This window comes from Anolis carolinensis, unplaced genomic scaffold, assembly GCF_035594765.1.
Source record: "Anolis carolinensis isolate JA03-04 unplaced genomic scaffold, rAnoCar3.1.pri scaffold_12, whole genome shotgun sequence".
NCBI classification, from domain to species: domain Eukaryota; kingdom Metazoa; phylum Chordata; class Lepidosauria; order Squamata; family Dactyloidae; genus Anolis; species Anolis carolinensis.
The window spans coordinates 4,888,534-4,911,068 of NW_026943823.1; the positions used below are offsets into that span (position 1 = coordinate 4,888,534).

General features: G+C 37.5%; 2 protein-coding genes across 8 annotated transcripts in view; one reads left to right on the plus strand and one right to left on the minus strand.

Moving 5' to 3' along the window:
• LOC134294064 (uncharacterized) overlaps positions 1 to 10,466 on the minus strand; it is a 92,856-nt gene extending 82,390 nt beyond the window's left edge. For 2 of the 5 annotated variants that reach the window (XR_010001048.1, XR_010001049.1), the window contains exons 1-2: positions 10,293 to 10,466; positions 5,215 to 5,318 (exon numbers count right to left, since the gene is read on the minus strand). The gene's annotated coding sequence lies outside the window, so the exon portion shown is untranslated. The remainder of the gene's footprint in view (positions 1 to 5,214; positions 5,319 to 10,292) is intronic. The other 3 variants (XM_062963883.1, XM_062963882.1, XR_010001047.1) reach the window with 2 other exon arrangements.
• A 179-nt stretch (positions 10,467 to 10,645) lies between these two features.
• diaph2 (diaphanous related formin 2) overlaps positions 10,646 to 22,535 on the plus strand; it is a 65,859-nt gene continuing 53,969 nt past the window's right edge. Inside the window, exons 1-9 of one of the 3 annotated variants that reach the window (XM_062963879.1) lie at positions 10,646 to 10,856; positions 13,918 to 13,950; positions 15,329 to 15,505; positions 16,048 to 16,152; positions 19,317 to 19,337; positions 20,277 to 20,416; positions 21,707 to 21,781; positions 21,867 to 21,936; positions 22,076 to 22,212. In XM_062963879.1, coding sequence (XP_062819949.1) covers positions 10,758 to 10,856; positions 13,918 to 13,950; positions 15,329 to 15,505; positions 16,048 to 16,152; positions 19,317 to 19,337; positions 20,277 to 20,416; positions 21,707 to 21,781; positions 21,867 to 21,936; positions 22,076 to 22,212 — 857 coding nt within the window. In that variant the 5' untranslated portion in view covers positions 10,646 to 10,757. The remainder of the gene's footprint in view (positions 10,857 to 13,917; positions 13,951 to 15,328; positions 15,506 to 16,047; positions 16,153 to 19,316; positions 19,338 to 20,276; positions 20,417 to 21,706; positions 21,782 to 21,866; positions 21,937 to 22,075; positions 22,213 to 22,535) is intronic. The other 2 variants (XM_062963880.1, XM_062963881.1) reach the window with 2 other exon arrangements.

The following is a 22,535-nucleotide window of genomic DNA, read 5'->3' on the forward strand; positions in this document are numbered from 1 at the left end:
GAAACATTAGTGCATACTAAAAATGAAACAAAACTCAGGAAGACAAACTTGCTTCTTCAGCAAGAGGATGAATGTACCTGTTCCATACCGAGGATCTCCAATTCTCAATATGGTGACCTGATTGTGGAACCCAACCAAAAGTCCCAGAGGTGGCTCCAATCCCAAATTCTTGGATGCCCAACTTAAAAACTTGCAGCAAAAGCACTGAAAGGCCATTGAGTTGATGTGGATCAGCCCTGTGTTCATGTGCAAAGTGATCATAAGGCTGATCACTTTGCACACCAACCTAAGTAGATAGTGTAGATATGCTCTAGAACTTGGAATGTCATCTATGAATTAACTAGACAAAATCCTGAAATGTAAACAATGCATATATCATTGAATACTAAAGTTAGGATTGTCCATGGCATCATATTTCCAATTTCTATATACGGTTGAGTCTCACTTATCCAAGCTAAACGGGCCGGCAGAACCTTGGATAAGCGAATATCTTGGATAATAAAGAGGGATTAAGGAAAAGCCTATTAAACATCAAATTAGGTTATGATTGTACAAATTAAGCACCAAAACATCATGTTATACAACAAATTTGACAGAAAAAGTAGTTCAATGGGCAGTAATGTTATGTTGTAATTACTGTATTTACGAATTTAGCACCAAAATATCATGATATATTGAAAACATTGACTACAAAAATGCCTTGGATAATCCAGAACCTTGGATAAGCGAGTCTTGGATAAGTGAGACTGTACTGTAGTTATGGAAGCTGGACAGTGAATACAGCTGAAAGAAAAAGAAATCAACCTAGAATGGTGCTGGTTCTTCTCCCTAACCCAAAATCTGCATCAAAGATGAAATTGTGTGTTAAAAACTCTTAATTACTAATGAGATTATTCGTCTTGACAACCGTAAAGCTAAAATGAAGATGAAGATGATAGTTAAAAACTAAAAGGATTGTAAATCAATAAGGAGAAGTTATATCAAAAAGAAACAAAATACATAACCAGGAGGCGATGAGAACAGTTGCATTTCCTGCTCTTGGTTGGAATTTATTTTGAGAATTTGCAAACCAGTTTCAAATGTGAACAAACTGCGACCTCTACTGACAGAATGTAAATACATACAGTAGACTTTCTATAGCTTCTGGTTGCTTGAAAGTTGCTACTAAAAATAGGTCTGACTAATCCTATAATCCATGCTATACCATACCTAAAACCCTGTATTGACTTGATATTAATATTAAAATATAATTAAGACAAACTTAGCTTTGTCCGTTTAGCATAGGGAATCACCCCTCAAGTTCTGCCTCCCCATCACACTAACATGTGGAAACTTAAGAGCTGGCAATACATTCATCTTACAGTCATTACAAGATCAATATTATTATTATTTTTAACAATATCTGAAAGCCAAGAGATCTCTTGCCCTGCCCAAAGCCCCTTACATTAAGGGAGACTGGCACCAGTTTAAAACCACTTCTTTCCATGGGATAATATTGTTCTGCCCCAAACCCCATGATACAAGAGATAGTGCTCCAGATTAAAACCATTTATTTCCATGAGATAACATTTTCTGACCAAGCCCCTTATGATACAAGAGATTGCTGACGGTTGGGCAATGAAACAGGATGGGAAGCTTTGATGGTTCCCATTCCACCTGTTTTTCAGTTGTAAACATGGGAATAAAGTGTGATAAGAGACAGGAACTCTGAACAAGATGATTGACCCGTGTTCAGAGTTCCCTCCTTTCAGGACATTTCTGCCTCTTTTCAACCCTTGTGCATGTGATAAGCTCCATGCTTCTCCATGCTTGAAACGAGGCTGAAGTGTTCTACAATGAGGAAATTTCTCAATGTGATAATCTCTAGCATCTCCAGACCAGCAGAAAACTAGCTTACCCCCTCTTCAATGGGACATCCTTTCATATGCTGCCCATACTACCCCCTCTTCCAATAGGACATCATTTCAAACATGCTACCCACACTGTCCCAAAGCCACATGGTTACTCTAGAGAAGTGGTTCCCAACCTGTGGTCTGTGGACCACCAGTGGTTACCAAGAACTAAAATATGGTCCACAGCCCCACATTACTACACCTTTGAAAAGAGAGCAACTGGTCTCATTAAATTATATTATAGTGCCGAGACAACAGTGATGTCAAGAGGAGAAAGGCTGACTACCCACAAAAAGCACAACAAGCCTCCTGACTGCTGCTTCTCCTCCTCCTCCCTCCCCTTAGTGGAGCCGTTCCATGTAGTGGGCCTGAATATATTGCACAAGATTTCTCTAGCCTAAAATGATACATTTTAATATATTGGGTTTATGGTTGCCATCCCCTTGATCAGGTCATGTAAGTGTTATTTATTGCTATAATTGTATTATTTTACTTTGCTTAATAATGTGTTATTATGTTATGTAATGTTGTGTTGTTTTTATTATTGGAGTCCCATCCGGGAGATAGGGCGGTATATAAATAAAGTTTTATTATTATATTATATTATATTATATTATATTATATTATATTATTATAGTGCCTGGAAGCGGGGGCGCCTTGGTGTCTTCATTTTTAGGCCTGCTCCTGGGATTATTTGGGATGCTGTTTCAGAAAATTGCATTGGATAGATCACATCAGCTCTAGATTATTAAATGTGGTTTTCTGTGGGCGAGCAGATGGAGACTACTGGATGGCATATGTTCTGTATCAGAAACTAGAGTTGATGTGGTCTATCTGATGTAATTTTCTGAATCAGCACCTCAAATAACCAAACCAAATCCAAAGCTGACCAAAAACGGATTCATAAACCTTTTGGTACTAATGTTGGAGAGTGGAAAGTGGTCCCTGGTCAAAAAAAGGTTGGGAAAAAAGAGTTTCACATAGAGCATTCCCTAAATTGTCCCATGTGGGGCTAACCTGCAACACCAGAAGTGGAGAAATATTGTGGGCAGAGTCAAGAGTAAACTTGGACTGAGTTTAGGTCATAATGCCAGTGTAGAAGAGTCCTTGATCTTGGGTTAGAGACAATTTCTTGAGAGGCTTGGAGAATTCTTGGGGTCCTGCCTCACTATGACATGATCATCAAATTTGATTGGAATATTAGATTTGTTCACATTCATACTCACAAGTGTCCCCATGTGATACTCCAATTAAACCTAACTGCAGCAGCAAAAATGTACTCTGTATATACTTAAAGATGCCTCAACTTTTTAAAGATGAAAACTCCTGTGCCTGTAGAAAGTATCAGAACCGTAAATTATATTAAAAATCTAGTAACTTTAGTGGATATGAAAGGTATTTGTTGGGGGCTAGAAAATATCGTTGGTGCATGCAGCAATATGCTAAGCAAAATGCTAAGCAAAATACATTGATATAAATCACTTTTATCCTACTTTTATTGATTATAATTGCGAAACATATTCCCTGAGAATATGAGCCTGCAACAGATGTTGAAGGCTTAATTTTTAGTATTATTGGATTCCATTAAATCCATTCTTTTGGCAATTGTGCATTGTAACAGGAGTTTAGTGCTCTGGGAGTTGTTTTATTAACCACAAAGATCTGTTATATAAAGAAAAGTTCAAACTTTTGGGAGAGAAATTCAAAATCCCCTGGAGACTAGATACTTTCTGAAAGCTAATGCTCTACTTCAAGAAAGCAGGGCAGGTTTCATTATGCCTTTTGTTTCTATTTGCTTGAGCTTATTCAATTTTTAATTGGAAATTCATTATATAACAAGCCGAGACCCAACTTGTTTTTAATTTCCTATGTGTTTTGTCAGCTTAATTTGGGTTGCCTTGAATCAAGCCACGGTAATAAGTCATGATAAGAAATGAACACAAAATAGCAAAATGTCAAGAGAGAAGAGGCAAATGAGGAGAAAAGGAGAAGGTAATAGAACAATCAGAGCCTGGTAAGGTAATTTTAAAATGCAGTTATATTTTCAATGTCATCTCGACTAAATAGTTAGATCAGTTATTTATTGTTATGGTTACAATTTTTAACTTTTAAAAGCTTTTTTTGCTACTTTGAAAACTAATCTGAATGTTGTAAGCGGTGGCAGGGGGGGAAAATCTCTTCCTATCCATTCAAGACACACAGAAGAACATTACTCAATTTCCTCCTGACTAGGGCAATGGCGCAGGCAGAAAGTCATTTTGCTGGCCTTTCATGAGAGACAGACTCTTCTAAAAGCATCCTGGTACTCAGTACCCCAATGCAAGGAGACAGATGGCAGAGCCAAGGCTGTTTAAGGGTCATATCACCCCCTATTCTCTCTCTTGGCTTCTCTTCATCTCTCTTTGGACAGTACTTTGGCTGCCTTGTTGACTGCAACACATGGTTCGCAGTGGATGAGCCAACCATCCATAGAGGAGACAGAAGGCATCATTCTTAAAGCAGGCACCCCTCCTCTCCTTTCTCTCCCAATCCCCTTACTCTCAATCGCTGAAGTCCAATGTGATATTCCTAATGTGATAATTGTGCTATTTCTAATGCTGGGCTTAGCACAGCAGGGTAAAAAGCTGTGCTGTAGAAAAATCCCGCTGATCGAAAGGTCAGCTGTTCGAGCTCAGGTTGGGGTGATCTTCCACCATCAGCCTCAGCTCACCTGCCCACCTAGCAGGTCGAAAGAAGAAATGTGAGTAGATAAATACGGTGTTTACCCAAAAATAAGATAGTGTCTTATATTAATTTTTGCTCCCAAAGATGCGTTAGGTCTTATTTTCAGGGGATGTCTTATTTTTCCATGAAGAAAAATTCACATTTATTGTTGAACAAAAAAATGAACATTTATTATATACTGTACAGTAGTTGTTATCATAAACCAGCATAACCACACAAACTGTGAATCCTATCAAGAATTTCTTGTTACTACCAATATTTCCATGTACAACAACCTATGGCATATACATTTACTGATCCTGCATGCTCAGGTGTTCTGTTCGGCGGGCATGCTTCCAAACAAAAACTTTGCTAGGTCTTACTTTCGGGGGAGGCCTTATATTTAGCAATTCAGCAAAACCTCTACTAGGTCTTATTTTCTGGGGATGTCTTATTTTAGGGGAAACAGGGTAGGTATCACTTTTAGCAGAGAGGTAATAAAAGTGCCCTTAAGGGCAACGATTAGGAGGAAAGCTTCTTGACAGCACACACACACCCATGGCCGAAGTAAAGCACAGCCTCCAAGATGCCAGAAATAAGATGAGGAAAACTCCTTTACCTCTGATTGTGTGTCTTTCCTTGTTAGTTGCATAATCTGCATTGAATGTCTGCCGTATGTGGAAGCCGCTCTGAGTCCCCTTCGAGAAGGCTGGGGTATAAATACTGTAAGTAAATAAAGAAATAACCATGTCAGGCTCATAAAGCAGGCTTTTGGGAGAGAAATGTCAATGCTCAGTAGACCACCCATAGGAACAGTCCATGCCATTCCTCCATGTCATTGAGACAATTCAACCTGACAGATCCCATCCCATGTGTTCCCTCCCGATGTCTCCCATTTCCACACGAATCATGAGCTCAGAAAATGATTTATCCCAACCTCTGTCCCATCCCTCCATTTCTAAACACTTCTAAAACAGTTTCAACAAAACATCACAGGCCAACAGGTGGAAATCTGTTTATGTCTTTTGATGGGTTCTGTGATGCTTCACCAGCAACTGAAAACAGAACTGTTTGGAAAAGCGGGGGAGGAGATAGTGTGTGATGAAGTCCCTAGCCATTGATTTTCCACTCTGCCATGTCTTGGTAATGCTTCATGCCTGGCCCACAGTCGCTGCACTCATTTGCCTCACATCGGCTTTGCCTTCCACAGGATGCTAAGAGCAGGAAGTGTTCGGCAGACAACAAAACCTGTTTCCCGGAGTTTGCAATCTTTTGGGCGGGCGGTGCATCCCACTCACCATTGTTTGTGGGCCTTGATGCTATTGCAATGTGTCCCCTTGCTAGCTTTTGGGCAGTAACCATTGGTTTTCTGCACCCCACCAAATGTGAACCACACCAAGCTAAAGTCAGCACAATAAGTCCATTGCTGCTGTGGTCCTTAGGTGCATTACTCTCGGTACATTAACTTCCAAAAACTGCCATTTTCAGAAGCAAGTATTGTTTGAAGTCTCAGGTGCGGATGTGAAAGAGTGACAAAACGTAGTCAGGGTGACAGGTGCCTCAACAATAATTCTTTAATGCTATTTTTCTTCCCTCTTTTTCACTTTCTCCGAATGATAGCTTTCCCCACACACACACTTCTTTAGATCTGTGTTGTCAGCATAATTAACGTAATTGCATCTAATTTTGTAATTACTCTAAATGTATGTAATTGGCAATTTTAATTTACAATTATGTACTTCAGATGTGTACTGATGTAAACCAAAATCCTCATGAGGTTTCGCGAAGCCAAAGTTAAACCGGGCATGTGTTGTTTGAACTTATTGAACTTCTGATATCGTACCACTTGACACACACCGTTTACATTCCAAAAGGAAAACGGTTTACATTAAGAACTAATGAGGGGTAAAAATGTGACTTTTGGAAAACAGGTTCTATAATGATTTAATTACAGAATCTATGACATCTTTTATTTCTTTAATAATTTTATTAGGACTTTAATAGATGTCTGGTATAATCAAAGTGCTTATTTTGTGGACAAATGGAACAAAACAATGAATTGGAGGCAAGCTTGACTTCTGATTGGTGTATGTCATACAAGAAAGGGAATTCAGTACCGAGTGTGTGTGTAAACTGACTACCGAGGAGCGGCTATTCTTCTTGACCCTTGAACAAAAGGTGAGCAGCATGATGCTTTGTATCAGGACTTCAACCCACTGGGAGAAAATGGGGGGATTAGAGGACATGGTCTTGTTAGCGTGGTGTTTTGTGTTGCTTTATCTCCAAAGGAAACAGAGAACCTATTTATCCCCATCACATGGGTTTTCCTTCTCCTGTTTCTACAGAAATCATCTGTTTGCTTTGCCATCACACGGAAGAGTGCGAGCTCCTCTCAGTTTCTCCCCTCTTGTGTTTTTTAAAGAAAGTTTCTCAGTTCCTATACCGTAAAGTACCCTTACTTCGGCATTGTGAATACTCATTAATTAAAAAATAATATAATTATTTACCACTGTCTGCGGTCCTTAAAATGATGGCGACAACTATATATTTGGGGCGCATTTAAGGACCACCCACCAGAAAAAGTCACAAAGCAGAAAGAGGCCTTTTACAAAGCTTTGATCCTTTTCTGTCAAAGATTGTGGATGCCTCACCAAACTACAAATCCCAGGATTACATAGCATTGAGCTATGGCAATTACAATACAGATGAAATCCCTCAAATAGAAGCTTCAGGTGCTCCTAAAACAGCACTACGATTACTGTCTTAAGCAAAAATAGTGCATGCCCTAATGTTGGCAAGGTAATTTGGCCAAAAAAGGTGAGCGTTAGATTAAATACTGTAATAATAATATTGTGATGCCTATCACGGGAAGTAGCCAGTTGCAACTAACCATATAAAGCACTAGATGGCAGTGTGCAACTACAAGCAGCATGTCAAATATTTCTTTGAATGCTTCCAAATACATTAAAAAGCAAAAGAAAAACCAGGCAGAAGATAAAAAGGAAAAACAAAGGAAAGAGGATCGAAAGAAAGGCTGCTTTGTGTTAATAGAGTTTAGATATTTTAAGAAGATCACAGAATTCAAAGGGGTTTGGACTGGATGCCTTGGAGTTACTCCTCTTATTATTATTACAAAGGCTGGATGGTCATCTGTTAGGGGTGATTTAATTGTGCCTTTCTTCTATGCAGAAGGGGGCTGGCCCCTGGGGTTTCTCCCATTACTACTGTTTTTTATTATTATTACAAAGACTGGATGGCCATCTGTTGGGGGTGCTTTGATTTGCATAGCAAAAGGGTTGGACTGGATGGCCTCTGGAGAGCCAAAGTTTGCCTATACTTGCTGTAGACCAGTGGTTCTCAACCTTCCTAATACATGTCCTCATGTTGTGGTGATCCTCAGACATACAACTACATTCATTGTGACTTCATAACTGTAACTTTGCTTCTGTTATGAATCATATTGTAAATACAGTAGAGTTTCACTTATCCAACATTCGCTTATCCAACATTCTGGATTATCCAACACAATGTGCCTCCCATCCCGATCCACAGCTGTTTCTGTAGGCAGCAAGGATTGAACTTTTTATGGATTTAATTTGCGACAATGTTGCTACTGTAAGTTCATTTTCTGCAATTCTATCTTTATTTGTAGTCAATTTGTTAGTAGCCAATGTATTTGTAGTCAATGTTTTCAATATAGAGTCTCACTTATCCAACACTCGCTTATCCAATGTTCTGGATTATCCAACACATTTTTGTAGTCAATGTTTTCAATATATCGTGATATTTTGGTGCTAAATTTGTAAATACAGTAATTACAACGTAACATTACTGCCTATTGAACTACTTTTTCTGTCAAATTTGTTGTATAACATGATGTTTTGGTGCTTAATTTGTAAAATCATAACCTATTTTGATGTTTAATAGGCTTTTTCTTAATCTCTCCTTATTATCCAACATATTCGCTTATCCAAGCTTCTGACAGCCCGTTTATGTCGGATAAGTGAGACTCTACTATATATTCATTGTGACTTCATAACTGTAACTTTGCTTCTGTTATGAATCATAATGTAAATACAGTAGAGTTTCACTTATCCAACATTCACTTATCCAACGTTCTGGATTATTCCCATCCCGATCCACAGCTGTTTCTGCAGGCAGCAAGGATTGAACTTTTTATGGATTTAATTTACGATAATGTTGCTACTGTAAGTTCATTTTCTGCAATTCTATCTTTATTTGTAGTCAATTTGTTAGTAGCCAATGTATTTGTAGTCAATGTTTTCAATATATTGTGATGTTTTGGTGCTAAATTCATAAATGCGGTAATTACTACATAACATTACCGTGTTTTGGACTACTTTTTCTGTCGATTTGTTGTAAAACATGATGTTTTTGGTGCTTAATTTTTAAAATCATAATGTAATTTGACATTTAATAGGCTTTTCCTTAATGCCTCCTGATTATCCAACATTTTCACTTATCCAACATTCTGCTGGCCCGTTTATGTTGGATAAGTAAGACTCTACTGTATTTGTAGTCAATTTGTTAGTAGCCAATGTATTTGTAGTCAATATTTTCAATATACTGTGATGTTTTGGTGCTAAATTCATAAATGCGGTAATTACTACATAACATTACCATGTTTTGGACTACTTTTTCTGTCGATTTGTTGTAAAACATGATGTTTTTGGTGTTTAATTTTTTAAATCATAATATAATTTGACATTTAATAGGCTTTTCCTTAATACCTCCTTATTATCCAACATTTTCACTTATCCAACATTCTGCTGGCCCGTTTATGTTGGATAAGTGAGACTCTACTATATCTGCTGGATGTATTTCCATCCACTGGACCAGATTTGGCACAAATACCCGATACGCCCAAATTTGAATATTGCTAGAGTTGGCGTGGGTGTGTCTCGATTTTGTCACTTGGGAGTTGTAGGTTTATTGCTGTTTTTATTGTTTTTATTGTTATTTTAAAGCCAAGTGCATTGTTTTAATCTATATTTGTAAACCGCTCCGAGCCAAACTGGGAGTAGCGGTATATAAGTTTAATAAATAAATAAATAAAAATAAAAAGGTAAAGGTTTTCCCCTGACGTTAAGTCCAGTCGTGACCGACTCCGGGGGGTTGGTGCTCATCTCCATTTCTAAGCCGAAGAGCCGGCGTTGTCCGTAGACACCTCCAAGGTCATGTGGCCGGCATGACTGCATGGAGCACCGTTACCTTCCCGCCGAAGCGGTAGCTATTTATCTACCCACATTTGCATGTTTTCGAACTGCTAGGTTGGCAGGAGCTGGGGCTAACAGTGGGCGCTCATTCCGCTCTCGGGATTTGAACCTGGGACCTTTCGGTCTGCACGTTCAGCAGCTCAGCGCTTTAACACATTGTGGTTGCTGGGATTTATAGTTCACCTACAATCAAAGAGCATTCTGAACACCACCAACAATAGAATTGAACCAAACTTGGGACACAGAACTTCCATGACCAATAGAAAATACTGCAAGGGTTTGGTGGGCCTTGACCTTGAGTTTGGGAGCTGTAGTTCACCTACATCCAGAGAGCACTGTGGACTCAAAACAATGATGGATCTGAGAAGCGCATAGGCACAGCCCCCTTTTTAGATACCCTGGAAAAGCCACAAAATCCACTTTTCCTGGCAGATGGCCGGCCTCCCTCTGTGTCTCTCACCTCCTCCTTCTTTCTTAATCCACTCCTTTCCTGTGACTTCCGGCTTCCTGTCATCCGGGCACTTTCCCTGCTCAAGCTCTTTCTCACTTCCGGGTTCCGCATCCTTAGTCATAAGCCTAGCCAGGCTTCGGATGCTTTGTACGCATGCGCACAGGTTCATCATTTCTCATTCTCAATACGCATGCGCGCATAGGTGCCTCATTCCCAAGCTTTGATTTCATCCCTGCTACGCATGCGCACTGATTCCTCTTTTTTTCTCTCTCTCTAGACTCAGAGCAGTTAAAGCTCTGTGCGGGCCGGAACAGGCACGCATGCGCGTTGCTCTTTTCCCAGAAAGAAAACACAGCCGCCTCTGCCGCGCATGCGCAGCTCATTCAGCGAGCTGACAGGCGCAGCGACGGGACTGAGGCGGCGGCCCTCGGGAAGCGCTTATGAGGGGCGGGGATTGAAGCGGGGCAGGCCGGCATGGAGAGCCACGGAGCCGAGGAAGGGCTGGGGAAGATGAACCCCAAGCGGGGCGGCGCCTCGGGCCCAGAGGACGAGAGCAAGAACAAGCCCAAGCTGGTGAGTGAGGGGAAGAAGGAGGGAATGAAGCCATGTAGGCCTCGGTCAGGGATGGAGGTCCAAGGCCCCAGCCAGTGAGGCCTGCAGTCTCCTTTCCAAGGGGATTACATATTGAACAAACACACTGCAAAGTCTCCTTTGTATAGAGAAAAAGCAGGGCATCATCATCATCAACAACAACAACACTGTGTAAAATTGTTCCTGGGTTGTCAATGTCATTACCTAATTGGTAGTGTGAATGTTGCAATTGGCAAGCTTGGTTAGCATTGAAAAGCCTAGCAGCTTCAAAGCCTGGCTGCTTCCTGCCTGGGGGCATTATTATTGTGATCAGCAACATTTATATCCCGCCCTTCTCACCCCGAAGGGGACTCAGGGTGGTTTACAAGTTATATGTACATACAATATACTGTATATTTATTGTATGTTGACCTCATTTGTTTCATGACTTGTTTTATTGTTGATTGATTGTTTCATTGTTCTGTTTTTATATTGTTTGTGACCTGGGCTTGGCCCCATGTAAGTCCCTTCAGGGAGATGGGGCGGGGTATAAAAATAAAATAATAATAATAATAATAATAATAATAATAATAAGCAACATTTATATCCCGCCCTTCTCACCCCGAAGGGGACTCAGGGTGGTTTACAAGTTATATGTACATACAATATACTGTATATTTATTGTATGTTGACCTCATTTGTTTCATGACTTGTTTTATTGTTGATTGATTGTTTCATTGTTCTGTTTTTATATTGTTTGTGACCTGGGCTTGGCCCCATGTAAGTCCCTTCAGGGAGATGGGGCGGGGTATAAAAATAAAATAATAATAATAATAATAAGCAACATTTATATCCAGCCCTTCTCACCCCGAAGGAGACTCAGGGTGGTTTACAAGTTATATGTACATACAATATACAGTAGAGTCTCACTTATCCAAGCTAAACGGGCCAGGAGAACCTTGGATAAGCGAATATGTTGGATAACAAAGGTAGGTGCAGACAGGGAGCAGCCAGGCTTTGAAGCTGCTAGGCATTTCAGTGCTAATCAAGCTCACCAGTTGCAATATTCACACAGACAAAAGAGTTCTTTCTCCCTCCCTGGACATCATTCCACAGATAAATAACCCCCATTTGCCTAGTTTCCAACAGACCTCACAGAGCCCCCTATAGAACCCTTGTCCTGCCAGGATTGATGACTAGAAGGTTGCTGGTTCGAATCAAGCCCGCAGAGAGCATGGATGAGCTCCCTCTATCAGCTCCAGCTTCATGCGGGGACATGAGAGAAGCCTCCCACAAGGATGGTAAAAACATCAAAACATCCAGGCATCCCCTGGGCAACATCCAGAAGTGTGGGCTGGTAGGAGGAGAACATGGCCATAAGGCCCGTAAAACGCACAGCAACCCATATACAAGCTTAATAAATAGAACATATGTCATTAAAAATTCTGTGGGCCTCAGGCCACTGAGGCTATCCATCAAAACATCATAATAAGATCCTAGAAGCACCACTTTTTTAGGGCATGTAAACATTGCCAAGTTCGAAATAGCCTTCAGTGATAGCTGTCTGGTCATTGCCTATTATAGATTATTGGGAAAGGCCTGATTCCACAGAGAGGTTTTTGGGGAGGGAGTTCCAGAGCTGCAGGGCCACCACTGAGAAGGCCCTCTCTCTCGTTCTCACCAACTGCACTTGTGATGTCGGTGGGACCGAGAGAGGGGCCTCTCTTGATGATCTCGGAACTCATGTGGGCTGTTAGGAGGAGACGCGGTCCCCCAAGTAGGCTGGGCCCGAACCATTTAGAGCAGAATCTCCTCTTGTAGTATACAACCAAATATAATTATACTAGGCAATGGTTTCAGTTGTTAGACTGAATAACCAGCAATCTCCAATCTCTCAGGAAAACAGAGATTTGCCAATGCATAAAAATAGCGCTTTAGAAGTGTTTTCCTACTTCAGTGCCCAAGGCTACTGTTTTTTAAAAGCATTAATGTTATCCACAATAGTGTCACTTCTTCTCTTAGCATAACTCCTAGCAATTTGACACATGCTTAGTGTTTTAATAGTTCCATGTCTTTCCGTCACTGCAGCTTGAGGCCAGGAAAACATTCTTGTGAAATTGCTATTGGTTACACAACAATCACAGATGTCTGGTGGAAAGACATCTGTGAAGTGGTACTCTATTATGTGTACTGTGGAGCTGTCTTGTTATCTAGATGTTTTAGCAGAAACTACATTAAAGCAGCTGCCTTGGGGTGGTTTGGTCTGTGGGAGGCTTTTTTGTCACCAAAAGGGATGGCAATGGATTTCACATGACATTGAGAACAAGTAGGGATTGCTCTCCAGGTCAATCAGGTACAGGATTTGCTTTGAATGTCAAATGAAATGCAAAGTTAGGGTGGCTGTGGCTGCTTGGTATTGTGACCTGGTGTGTTGACTTTTCATTATTATCTTCAGGAAGTCAAATAGAATTTGGGGAAGATAAGATTGGGAAGCAGATTGGATATCAGAATGATTTGATTTGGTTAAGGAAAAGTAATCAGTTTTGCTTGTCGAGGAGTCAACTTTTTGGGGTGTGTGGTTTATTTGATAATTTTGTTGTGGAGAGTTAGTAAGTTTGTATATTTTGTCTCCCTACTATATTGTATTGTATTTTTTGTTTGTATGTAGATTGTGGTGTATATATTAAATAATATGCACATTATATATTAAATAATAAATGTATTGCAAAATATGAGAAAATATAAATGTGTATTAGATTTTCTTTTTTATTTATTCCTCCTAACTCAAAGTCTTGCTTTTTTTTTTGTTTATGCAGATCTCATTTGCTTGCTAAGAGCAATAACTAGAAAGTGAAGTGGTGGAAATAGATTTAAGGTGATATGATGAATTATAGGGATGATACATAGTCAGAAAGAAGAATTGTAATGCTGGTATTAAATGCTGGATATATGATGGAACAAATTAGTGAAATAAACAATTATTTTGAAACTCCAACACAAGAAGTTTAATGCTATTTTTTAAAAGGGGGTAACGCATTCTTTTTCATTTTTTTGATTTGAATAGAACCTTCAGATTAAAACTTTGGCAGATGATGTGGTAAGAGTTTCATGCTCTGGGTTTGTATTTTTTGTAGTGCATGCTGCTTGCCCTGCTTAAGAGTAACTCTGCAAAGCAAAATGCAAAAAGTATTAAGTGCTCCACTGAATAATCTCTAATTTTCTATAAGGAAATGATTTTTAAGCATAGGCTCCTAGATAATATTGATTATAGCTTCCAGCAGCCCAGCCTCCATGGTAATTTGTTAGGGATTATGGGTGTTATAGGTCATCACTCAAATAGTAATCATTGTTTACTGGGCTGCCTGATATTTGGTTTAGGACTCCATTCTCCTGTGTATTAAATCTTTCTCACCTCATCCCTGAAATGTTTGGACACTTTCAGTACTGTTGATAACATAGGATAAGGTTCTTAATGGAATAATGTTCAGATATGCATCCAGTGTTCCTGTTTTTCCTCCTGACCCTTTTTGTGCAGAAGACAAGCAGGTGAAACAGAATAGAGATTATCCTTTTTTTAACTAATATGCATGCATGTTTTCTGAAGAGGGTGAATAGATTGTATTGCACTTCTTAACGTTACCTGTAACTCATGCCTATTAAGCTTGTAAATGGTTTGTTTTGAAGCAATTTAACAGCTAACCTGTTGCATGATGAGTACTAAAAATAGTGGTGTGGTTTTAAGATGCTTTGACAAAGGACCTCTCATAATTCCGAAACACATGAAGTAACCTCCATTTGTGAGACTATTGAGAACTGGATGTTTCCATAAAGTTGTTATGCATATATGTACACTGTGATTCTGTTAATGTTTTACAGATGGAATCTTATATTGGATGCAAAACTGAGCACCCTGAAAAGATTTTCTTCAAAGATTTAATTTATTTAATTCATATAGAATTGAATTAAATATATTGAGTACCATTACAGCCAGAAAATGTTTTCAATGATGTCCTACTGTTTCTCATGATGAGTACCAATAAAAATTAGAAAACAAAGCAGTTTATTCAGTTTATATAACATTTAGAGTTAATATTTCCTTGCTCAAAATATTAGTGTACCGGTGTAGAATTAGGGGTTTCAGAACTTAAGTATACATAATTCAGATTCTAGGCACACAATATAATTTGCCTAAATTTTAGGTTATCTTTTTTGACAACATTCCACTAGATTTAAAGACTTGTATTGTAAATCATATATTGGTAGCAAAAGAAAGCATTTTCAAATGGAACCAACACATTGTTAGATGAAACAATCAAACATTAGATGAAACAATGTGTACTTGTAGTACAATCTCAGAACTGTTATGGTTTGAAATCTCTCTGCCGTGGTTACCAGCATGTTAGCATGTTAAGTGATGAATGAATGTGTTTTTCTTCCATACTAGCATTTACAGAAAAAAATGTTTCTTTTTGTAGCGTGACAGAATAACCAGTTTTAGGAAATCAGGTGTCAAAAAGGAGAAACTTTTGATTCAACATCCCATTGACGCACAAACATCTATAAATGAACTGCCAGTAGCTCAGCCACTGTTTGATGAGCGCTCAATGAATTTATCAGAAAAGGAAGTTATGGACCTATTTGAAAAAATGATGGTAAGGGTTTTTCTCAACAGTTTGTTGTGTTATAAGCAATGTAAAAATCCCTTTAGAAATCCAAATGTGGCTTCTTGCATAATTTATTCTGTTTATTTTAGCAGTTTCTAGACGGATAGCCATATTACTTCCATCCAAGAAGTCAACAAATAATCTTACTGCAGCTTAAACACTAACAGATTATTATGGCATGCATTTTCTTGGACTAAAGTCCTCTTTGTCAGATGCATGCATTATTATCCTGGGCTAGTTTATGTGTGTCTACTTGGAATAAAGTTTTTAATTTTACTACATGCATCAATTAGGTTATGCAGTGCAAGGACACTTGTTCTCTTCAACAACTTTTGTATAAATAGGCCCTTAATAAAGTGGTTATCCTGTTTGTATTATTTGCTCAAAACTACCACTAATGTGCATCCATAGCTCAGAATAAAAAGAAAACATTCAAATAAAGCCTTCTTAGTGTTTGTGGGTGTGCAGATGAAATAAACTATGAAGTAATAATCCAATCTTAGTACTGTTATAACCATTCTGTTTTACAGGAAGACATGAACCTGAATGAAGAACGCAAAACTCCTTTACGGAATAAAGACTTGACCACAAAACGCGAGATGGTTGTCCAGTACATTTCCGCAACTGCCAAATCTGTAAGTAGAATTTCCCCTTCATCCACCCCACAGTTTAGATGAGACTAATTATCTGAACATCATCTGCAATTCTAAACTCAAATCGTAAGATTTCTGTTTCACATTATCCTCCCTGGAATGTTTTAAAATACTGGTTCCCGATAAAATCCTTCAAAATTCATTCCAAGAACAGTTCCGTTATTGATACTTCATTCAGTTTCCTCTTGCTACAACAAACTGCTATGAGGATTTTTTTTAAAAAAATTGACTTTTAAAAAATCCTGATTAATTATTTTCAAGGAGAGATGCAATGCACAGTGATTAAACAGTTGATAATGTTGTATCATTTCAGTAGGCTAGCCCTATATATTTAGTCTCAGACTTTCATTTCTACAGAAGTAACTGTACACTTCAGAGTCTTGGTTCATAAGTGAGTTACATTTTAGGTTTTGGAATGACACAATAACTCAAGCTCTAAAACTAGAACTGTTACACTTTCAACATCTTCACCTAAATAAAAGCATTGTTTACTCACTGGATGTTCACATCTAACAACACAGTGAGAACTCATACAGAAATATTTTTAGGTGAAATGTTACAATGTTGAAATTCTTTTCTAATGGATATAGAGTATATATTTGCTATTCCAGTAACAGAAAAAGAAACAGACTTGATGATTGACAGTGCAGAGCATTTGTTAAAACATCTTTAGGGGAAAAATGACACTACTTTGTAATATTACTTCCATGAATAAAATGTTAATGTTTTTGCTTTAATCTAACGTTAACAGTTTTCGTTTTCAGCAGTTTCCACTACATTGAATATACAGCATCCAGCAGTTTCGGGAAAACACCTGAAGTTAATTTCTAATTGATTTCTTCGTTTTGCTTTTTTATGCCGTTCCTTTACAATCTTCTGTTCAGTGTCATCTTATGCTGCACATTGTGGCACTATCAAAACAGGCTAGCTGCATGTTTTTAATTTGCTTTGGTACCCAAGGGCATCAATATGTTTGATACGATAAATGAAATTACCACTAGGCTAATTCCAGTAAAATTAGATAATACACAGGTTTTACTTTGAAATTCTAACAAATCTTTACCCAGCTTTGTACATAAGTTATTGTTTGTAGTAAAGTGCTTTGGGAAATACAAACTTGCATATTTAGAACTATTTTTCAACCTAAAGGCATAAATATAATCTAGCTGCATAACTAAGTCAGAGTGCAAAATACAGATAGCAGTACATAAATAATCATGTGTTGTATTAAAATGAAGTAGAAAATGAGATTATATTTGTGTTTGACCAACTTGTTTATAAATTTAGAGCAGAAGGGAGAGAACTTGCAAAAGAGCTATATACCCATAGTTAGCAACTAGAAGCTGTAACACTTAACACAAATTAAACACACAAAACAGCATTCATTGCAATAGCATGTTTTACTATTTGTTCTCTTAAATGTCACAATTGTCTCCTTTTAAAACAAGCCACACAGTTTTCATGTATGCCTCTAAAACATTTAGAGTTCTTGCTTAGTGTAATGTAGCCATGCAATTCATGGTGTTATAAAAATAAAATATAGGATTACAGGCTGAACTGATGTTTTAATGTTTAATCTGGATTTAGAAATATTCTTGTAAGGCTAATCTACAACAATACTTACTGTACTTACTTTGCAACAATAAAAACATTATTAAAAAGAATATTAACAGATTTTCCACTTCTATGGGTTTCCTATGCCCTCATCCCTTGCAACTATAGACTGACTGTACTAACTTTTGGATGCTAGTAGTTCATAGCCTGTGTCATAATCAGTTTCTAGTCTTGCTTTTGCAGAGCTTCTCTATTTATGCTTCCATTCAGGTAGTCTGTGTTATCATCATAGAGGTTGCTTTATTCATATTTTTCTTCTTGCTTGTAGCCTTTTATTATTATTCAAGCTTGAGATTGTTTTCTTGTGGAGTGTTGTCGAAGGCTTTCATGGCCAGGATCACAGGGTTGTTGTATGTTTTCCGGGCTGTATGGCCATGTTCCAGAGGTATTCTCTCCTGACGTTTCGCCCACATCTATGGCAGGCATCCTCAGAGGTTGTGGAGTATTTTTCCTTTTACCTTCACTGGATGACACCATTCATGACCTCAACCACTATGAGATATGTGTTCAGTCTCGATGAAACATTACCCAAAGTGTAACATTCTTACTTGTTTACTCTTCTTGTCATGTGGTTTAAACAGCAAATACTATAAAATGTTTATATACAAGCTATGGATTTTTTTTAATTGGCTCAGGTTTTTTGAGATGGAGAACTTCCCTCGTGCCAGTATTACCTCTATTCCAGTTACCTCATTGCGCTCTTTAGCAGTTCCTTTCTTCATGTTTTCCTTGCTTTCAGTAGTACTATGCACCTCTATCTGACTTCCATTGGGAATACTCTGTATTTTACCTTTAAATTAGTAGTTACCACAGAGTAGTCCTCTATAATAAAATACTGATTTAGATGGACCATTTTACCATCATTTGCCCGTCTCCAGTGACTATACTAGGAAATGTGATCCCTATCTGATTTGACAAAGTATTGAATGGAAGATGGCAGACTAAGAGATAGTATGATCACTAGCACTATCCTGAAGTTCGAAGGTCTGCTAGCCATTTTGTTTCTGTTCCCCCAGATTTTTGCAGGGAGAAGTTACACTGCCTGCAGTCAATCTTTCACGCCCACATACTGCATCGGTGTGATCTATCTAGATTCCTGGCAGCAGCCCACATATGACTTACTTAATGTACAATACTCCCTGAATTAACATTTTTATAACAGTAGGCAAATACATATCAATCCATTATAAAAATGCCCCATTTTGACTGCAGTATTAAAATGTATGCCTAATGAACTTTTTGGTTCTTCCATTGTATGCACTAATATATGACATATCTCTAATTAAATAAGTCTTCATTTTTCTGTAATAGAACATTAAGGATGCATAAAACTAAAATGCACTTTGAAATCACTGCTTTTACAGCTTGCAGAGATGGTTTCATGAATATTTTCTATGTCATGATAAGTGTCTTTATAACAGTCACTAACTACTAAACGCTTGACTAGTTGTGTGGAATGCTTCAGCCTACTCATTTTATTCTTTTCTTTATTTTTTTTGCTATCACTACCTTCGGTTGTTCACTGCATGCAGATTATTGGAAGTAGAGTTCTGGTAAGTATCAATGTAGTTCGCTATAACTTGCAAGTGCATGATTTAACAGTCAGGAAATGTCGAGGTTCTTGGCTTTTGCTGCATATTGTCCTCTTGCATGGCTCTGTAATGTGATGTGGCAAACATATGAAGTTTAAGAAGTTTTTTATTTTGTTTAGTTTTAACTATATTAACTTCTGTAGGTTTTTAAATAGTTTGATTAGTTTTAACTATATTAACTACTGTGATCAATTCTTTTTTAACGTTTATATATTTTAGGTTTTAGGAGAAAAAGCAGGATTTAAATACTACTACTAATAATAATATGATGTTACTGTCATTCTTATAAAAATAGAGAAAACAAAATGCCTTAATTGTGGGTTCAGATTGTGATGGTGATGATATTTATTTTAATTCACTTTTTTTCTCAGCACTGAAACTCAAATGTGCTCTCACTTAAAAAAATTGAAGTGATATGCTACTGGAGTTTATTTACTTTCAGAGCCTTAATAAATTTATTGATATTTTAGGTCCCTTAGGTCTTTGTTTTTTTTTTTCTTCCAAAATTATCCATTCACCCTCTTCTTTCTGTAATGCTTTGTTCAATGATACTCATCTTAACTGGTACTCAATCTTTGGAATTCACCTTAAACTGAACTAGAAGGTCCTTCTAAAAGAAATGTTTGCAATGGTTTTTAGTTCTCCTTTTATATTGATAATGTTGGCAGGGAAAGTGAATATGGAAGAAACAAAGAACTTTGGGGAAAGAACTGTGATGTTAGCATCATGATTGAAGAACCATTGTGTCTTCACATAATCTGTGATGCCATGCCAGAACTGACTGATAAGAATGAAAATTTTAAATATGAGGAAACAGCCTTTTATACTAATATGTTCAAAGAACGCAATTATGTTTGTCTGCTATAAGATTGTAACATGTTTGTTTCATCTTCTATTAAGGGAGGCCTGAAAAATAGTAAGCACGAGTGCACTCTGTCCTCCCAAGAATATGTCCATGAACTGCGGTCTGGTATTTCAGATGAAAAACTTCTCAACTGCTTGGAATCCCTGAGGGTTTCTTTAACAAGCAATCCAGTCAGGTACATATTACAAATTATTATCCAAAGAAATGAGAGAAAATGAGTTGTAAGTCAGCATGTGTTGTAAAATGAGTATTTTATGGTGTCTGAAATCAAAATAAGAGAGTTTGTTTTTCTATTAGGACATGTTTGAAGGAGTGTGGATTTGGGTTTCTGAATGAAGGCTTAAGAATTATTCAAAATGGGTTATATAAAAATTTGTCAAAGTCAGACCTTTCTGGTTCTTGAACCAAATCTAGCACTTAGCATTTGTGTTGGAAAATGATGTGATTGCAACACAATGAAACACAAAGGTGGAAATGCTGTGCTGTGTGTTCATTAAAGTGAAAACTCACACAATCACATATCATTTACTTCATTTATTCACTTTGTGAGCTATCTGGCCCAGTGGTGAAATTAGTATTGTTATGTTTTATCTGCTCTGTGAGCTCTTAGAGGACAAATGCATTTATATTTCCCCTTTTTACATTATCCCTTAAATACAGAATAATAATCTGTTCTAGATGAGAGTACATTTGTCTGTTTCTTCACAGAATGTAACTGAAGGTGTACACCTCAGATGAAGGTGGTACACCATTTCTTCTTGTACATTACATAAGTATACATAATTGGATACTTAGTATATCTTTTTATGCTTATGTAATGTCCCTCCCCACACTCTGCTTTGGATGCCTTATAAGAGGTATAGGGGCTATGAGAACTAAAAACGAGTCCCTGTTCTTTCTGTGCTTATCGGTTATTATTACAGATACAAAACCCACCGTTATTAATATGTTTCTGAAATGTAAGGGGGGCATCTGTTTACTTTCCCAGGTAGCTTCTTGTTTCTTAGTGTATAGTCTGATGAATCCTTGTATTTGCATTTTCTGCAGTGCTTCTTAAATACCAGATTTAAAAGTAGATGACTCTGGAGAGCCATCTACTGACTGTGGGTTGGATACACATTTTCCAAAGCAAAATAAAAAAGCACACATTTATCAGAAGCTGACATACGTTGATAACTCTCTGCATGTTTGGTTGCTATTTTTGATGGACTTTTTGTTTGTTTGTTTGTTTGTTTGTACAAATGCCAAAGGTAAATGGATATTTAGCAAATAAGGGCGAGTAAGCTGTGAAAACTGAACACTTCTAGAATTTATCAGATGAAAGAGACTCATGCATGTTAGAAATATTAACTGGATATTCTTTTCTTTACAAATTGTGTACCACTTTTCTATGAATTTTCTAGCACAATCTTGGAGCTTTTGTAAAAGCGCAAATATTAACTCATTTACTTTTATTTTTCTACAGTTGGGTTAACAATTTTGGACATGAAGGACTTGGGCTTCTTTTGGATGTTCTTGAAAAACTGTTGGATAAGAAACAGTAAGTACAAGAATTCAAAGAAATGAAATGAAAGCCAAAGAATACTGATGTAATATTGGTTGTAAATACTGTATTTCTGTTATAGGCAAGAAAATATTGACAAGAAGAACCAGCATAAACTAATACAGTGCCTCAAAGCATTTATGAATAATAAGGTAAGGATTTCAGTTCATTTTGCTTTTACCATCAGTAGGGAAACTTCAACTTATCTACTCATAAATGATTGTTTACAAAGAGAAATTATCCTCATTTGAGAGAGATGTTTACGTGTGTAAACCTTTCTTTTTCTTTTAGTATGGACTGCAAAGAATCCTGGGAGATGAAAGAAGCCTTTTTTTACTTGCCAGAGCAATTGATCCAAAGCAACCAAATATGATGACAGAAACAGTAAAAATACTTTCTGCCATTTGTATTGTTGGAGAAGAAAATATGTAAGTATTTAAAACTTTTTAGTAGTAAGAGTTACAAACCTGAAAATACATGAAACAGTCACTTAAAAGAACAATGTTGTATTACACTGGTAGATTATATGGATCACTACAATCGTTAATTTCTAATTGGGGCCCATATTTCAGAGAAAATATTTTGTAGTGGATCCTAGCATTGCTTATAAATCTATTTGATTATTAAAGATTGACTTGTAAGCAAAACAAACGAGCATCCCAGGTATAGATAACATGCTAAACAACCACAAATGGAAGCTGTCTTAGTTTATCCCTCTGAACTGCAGTGGGAATAATTCAGTAGTGTTCAG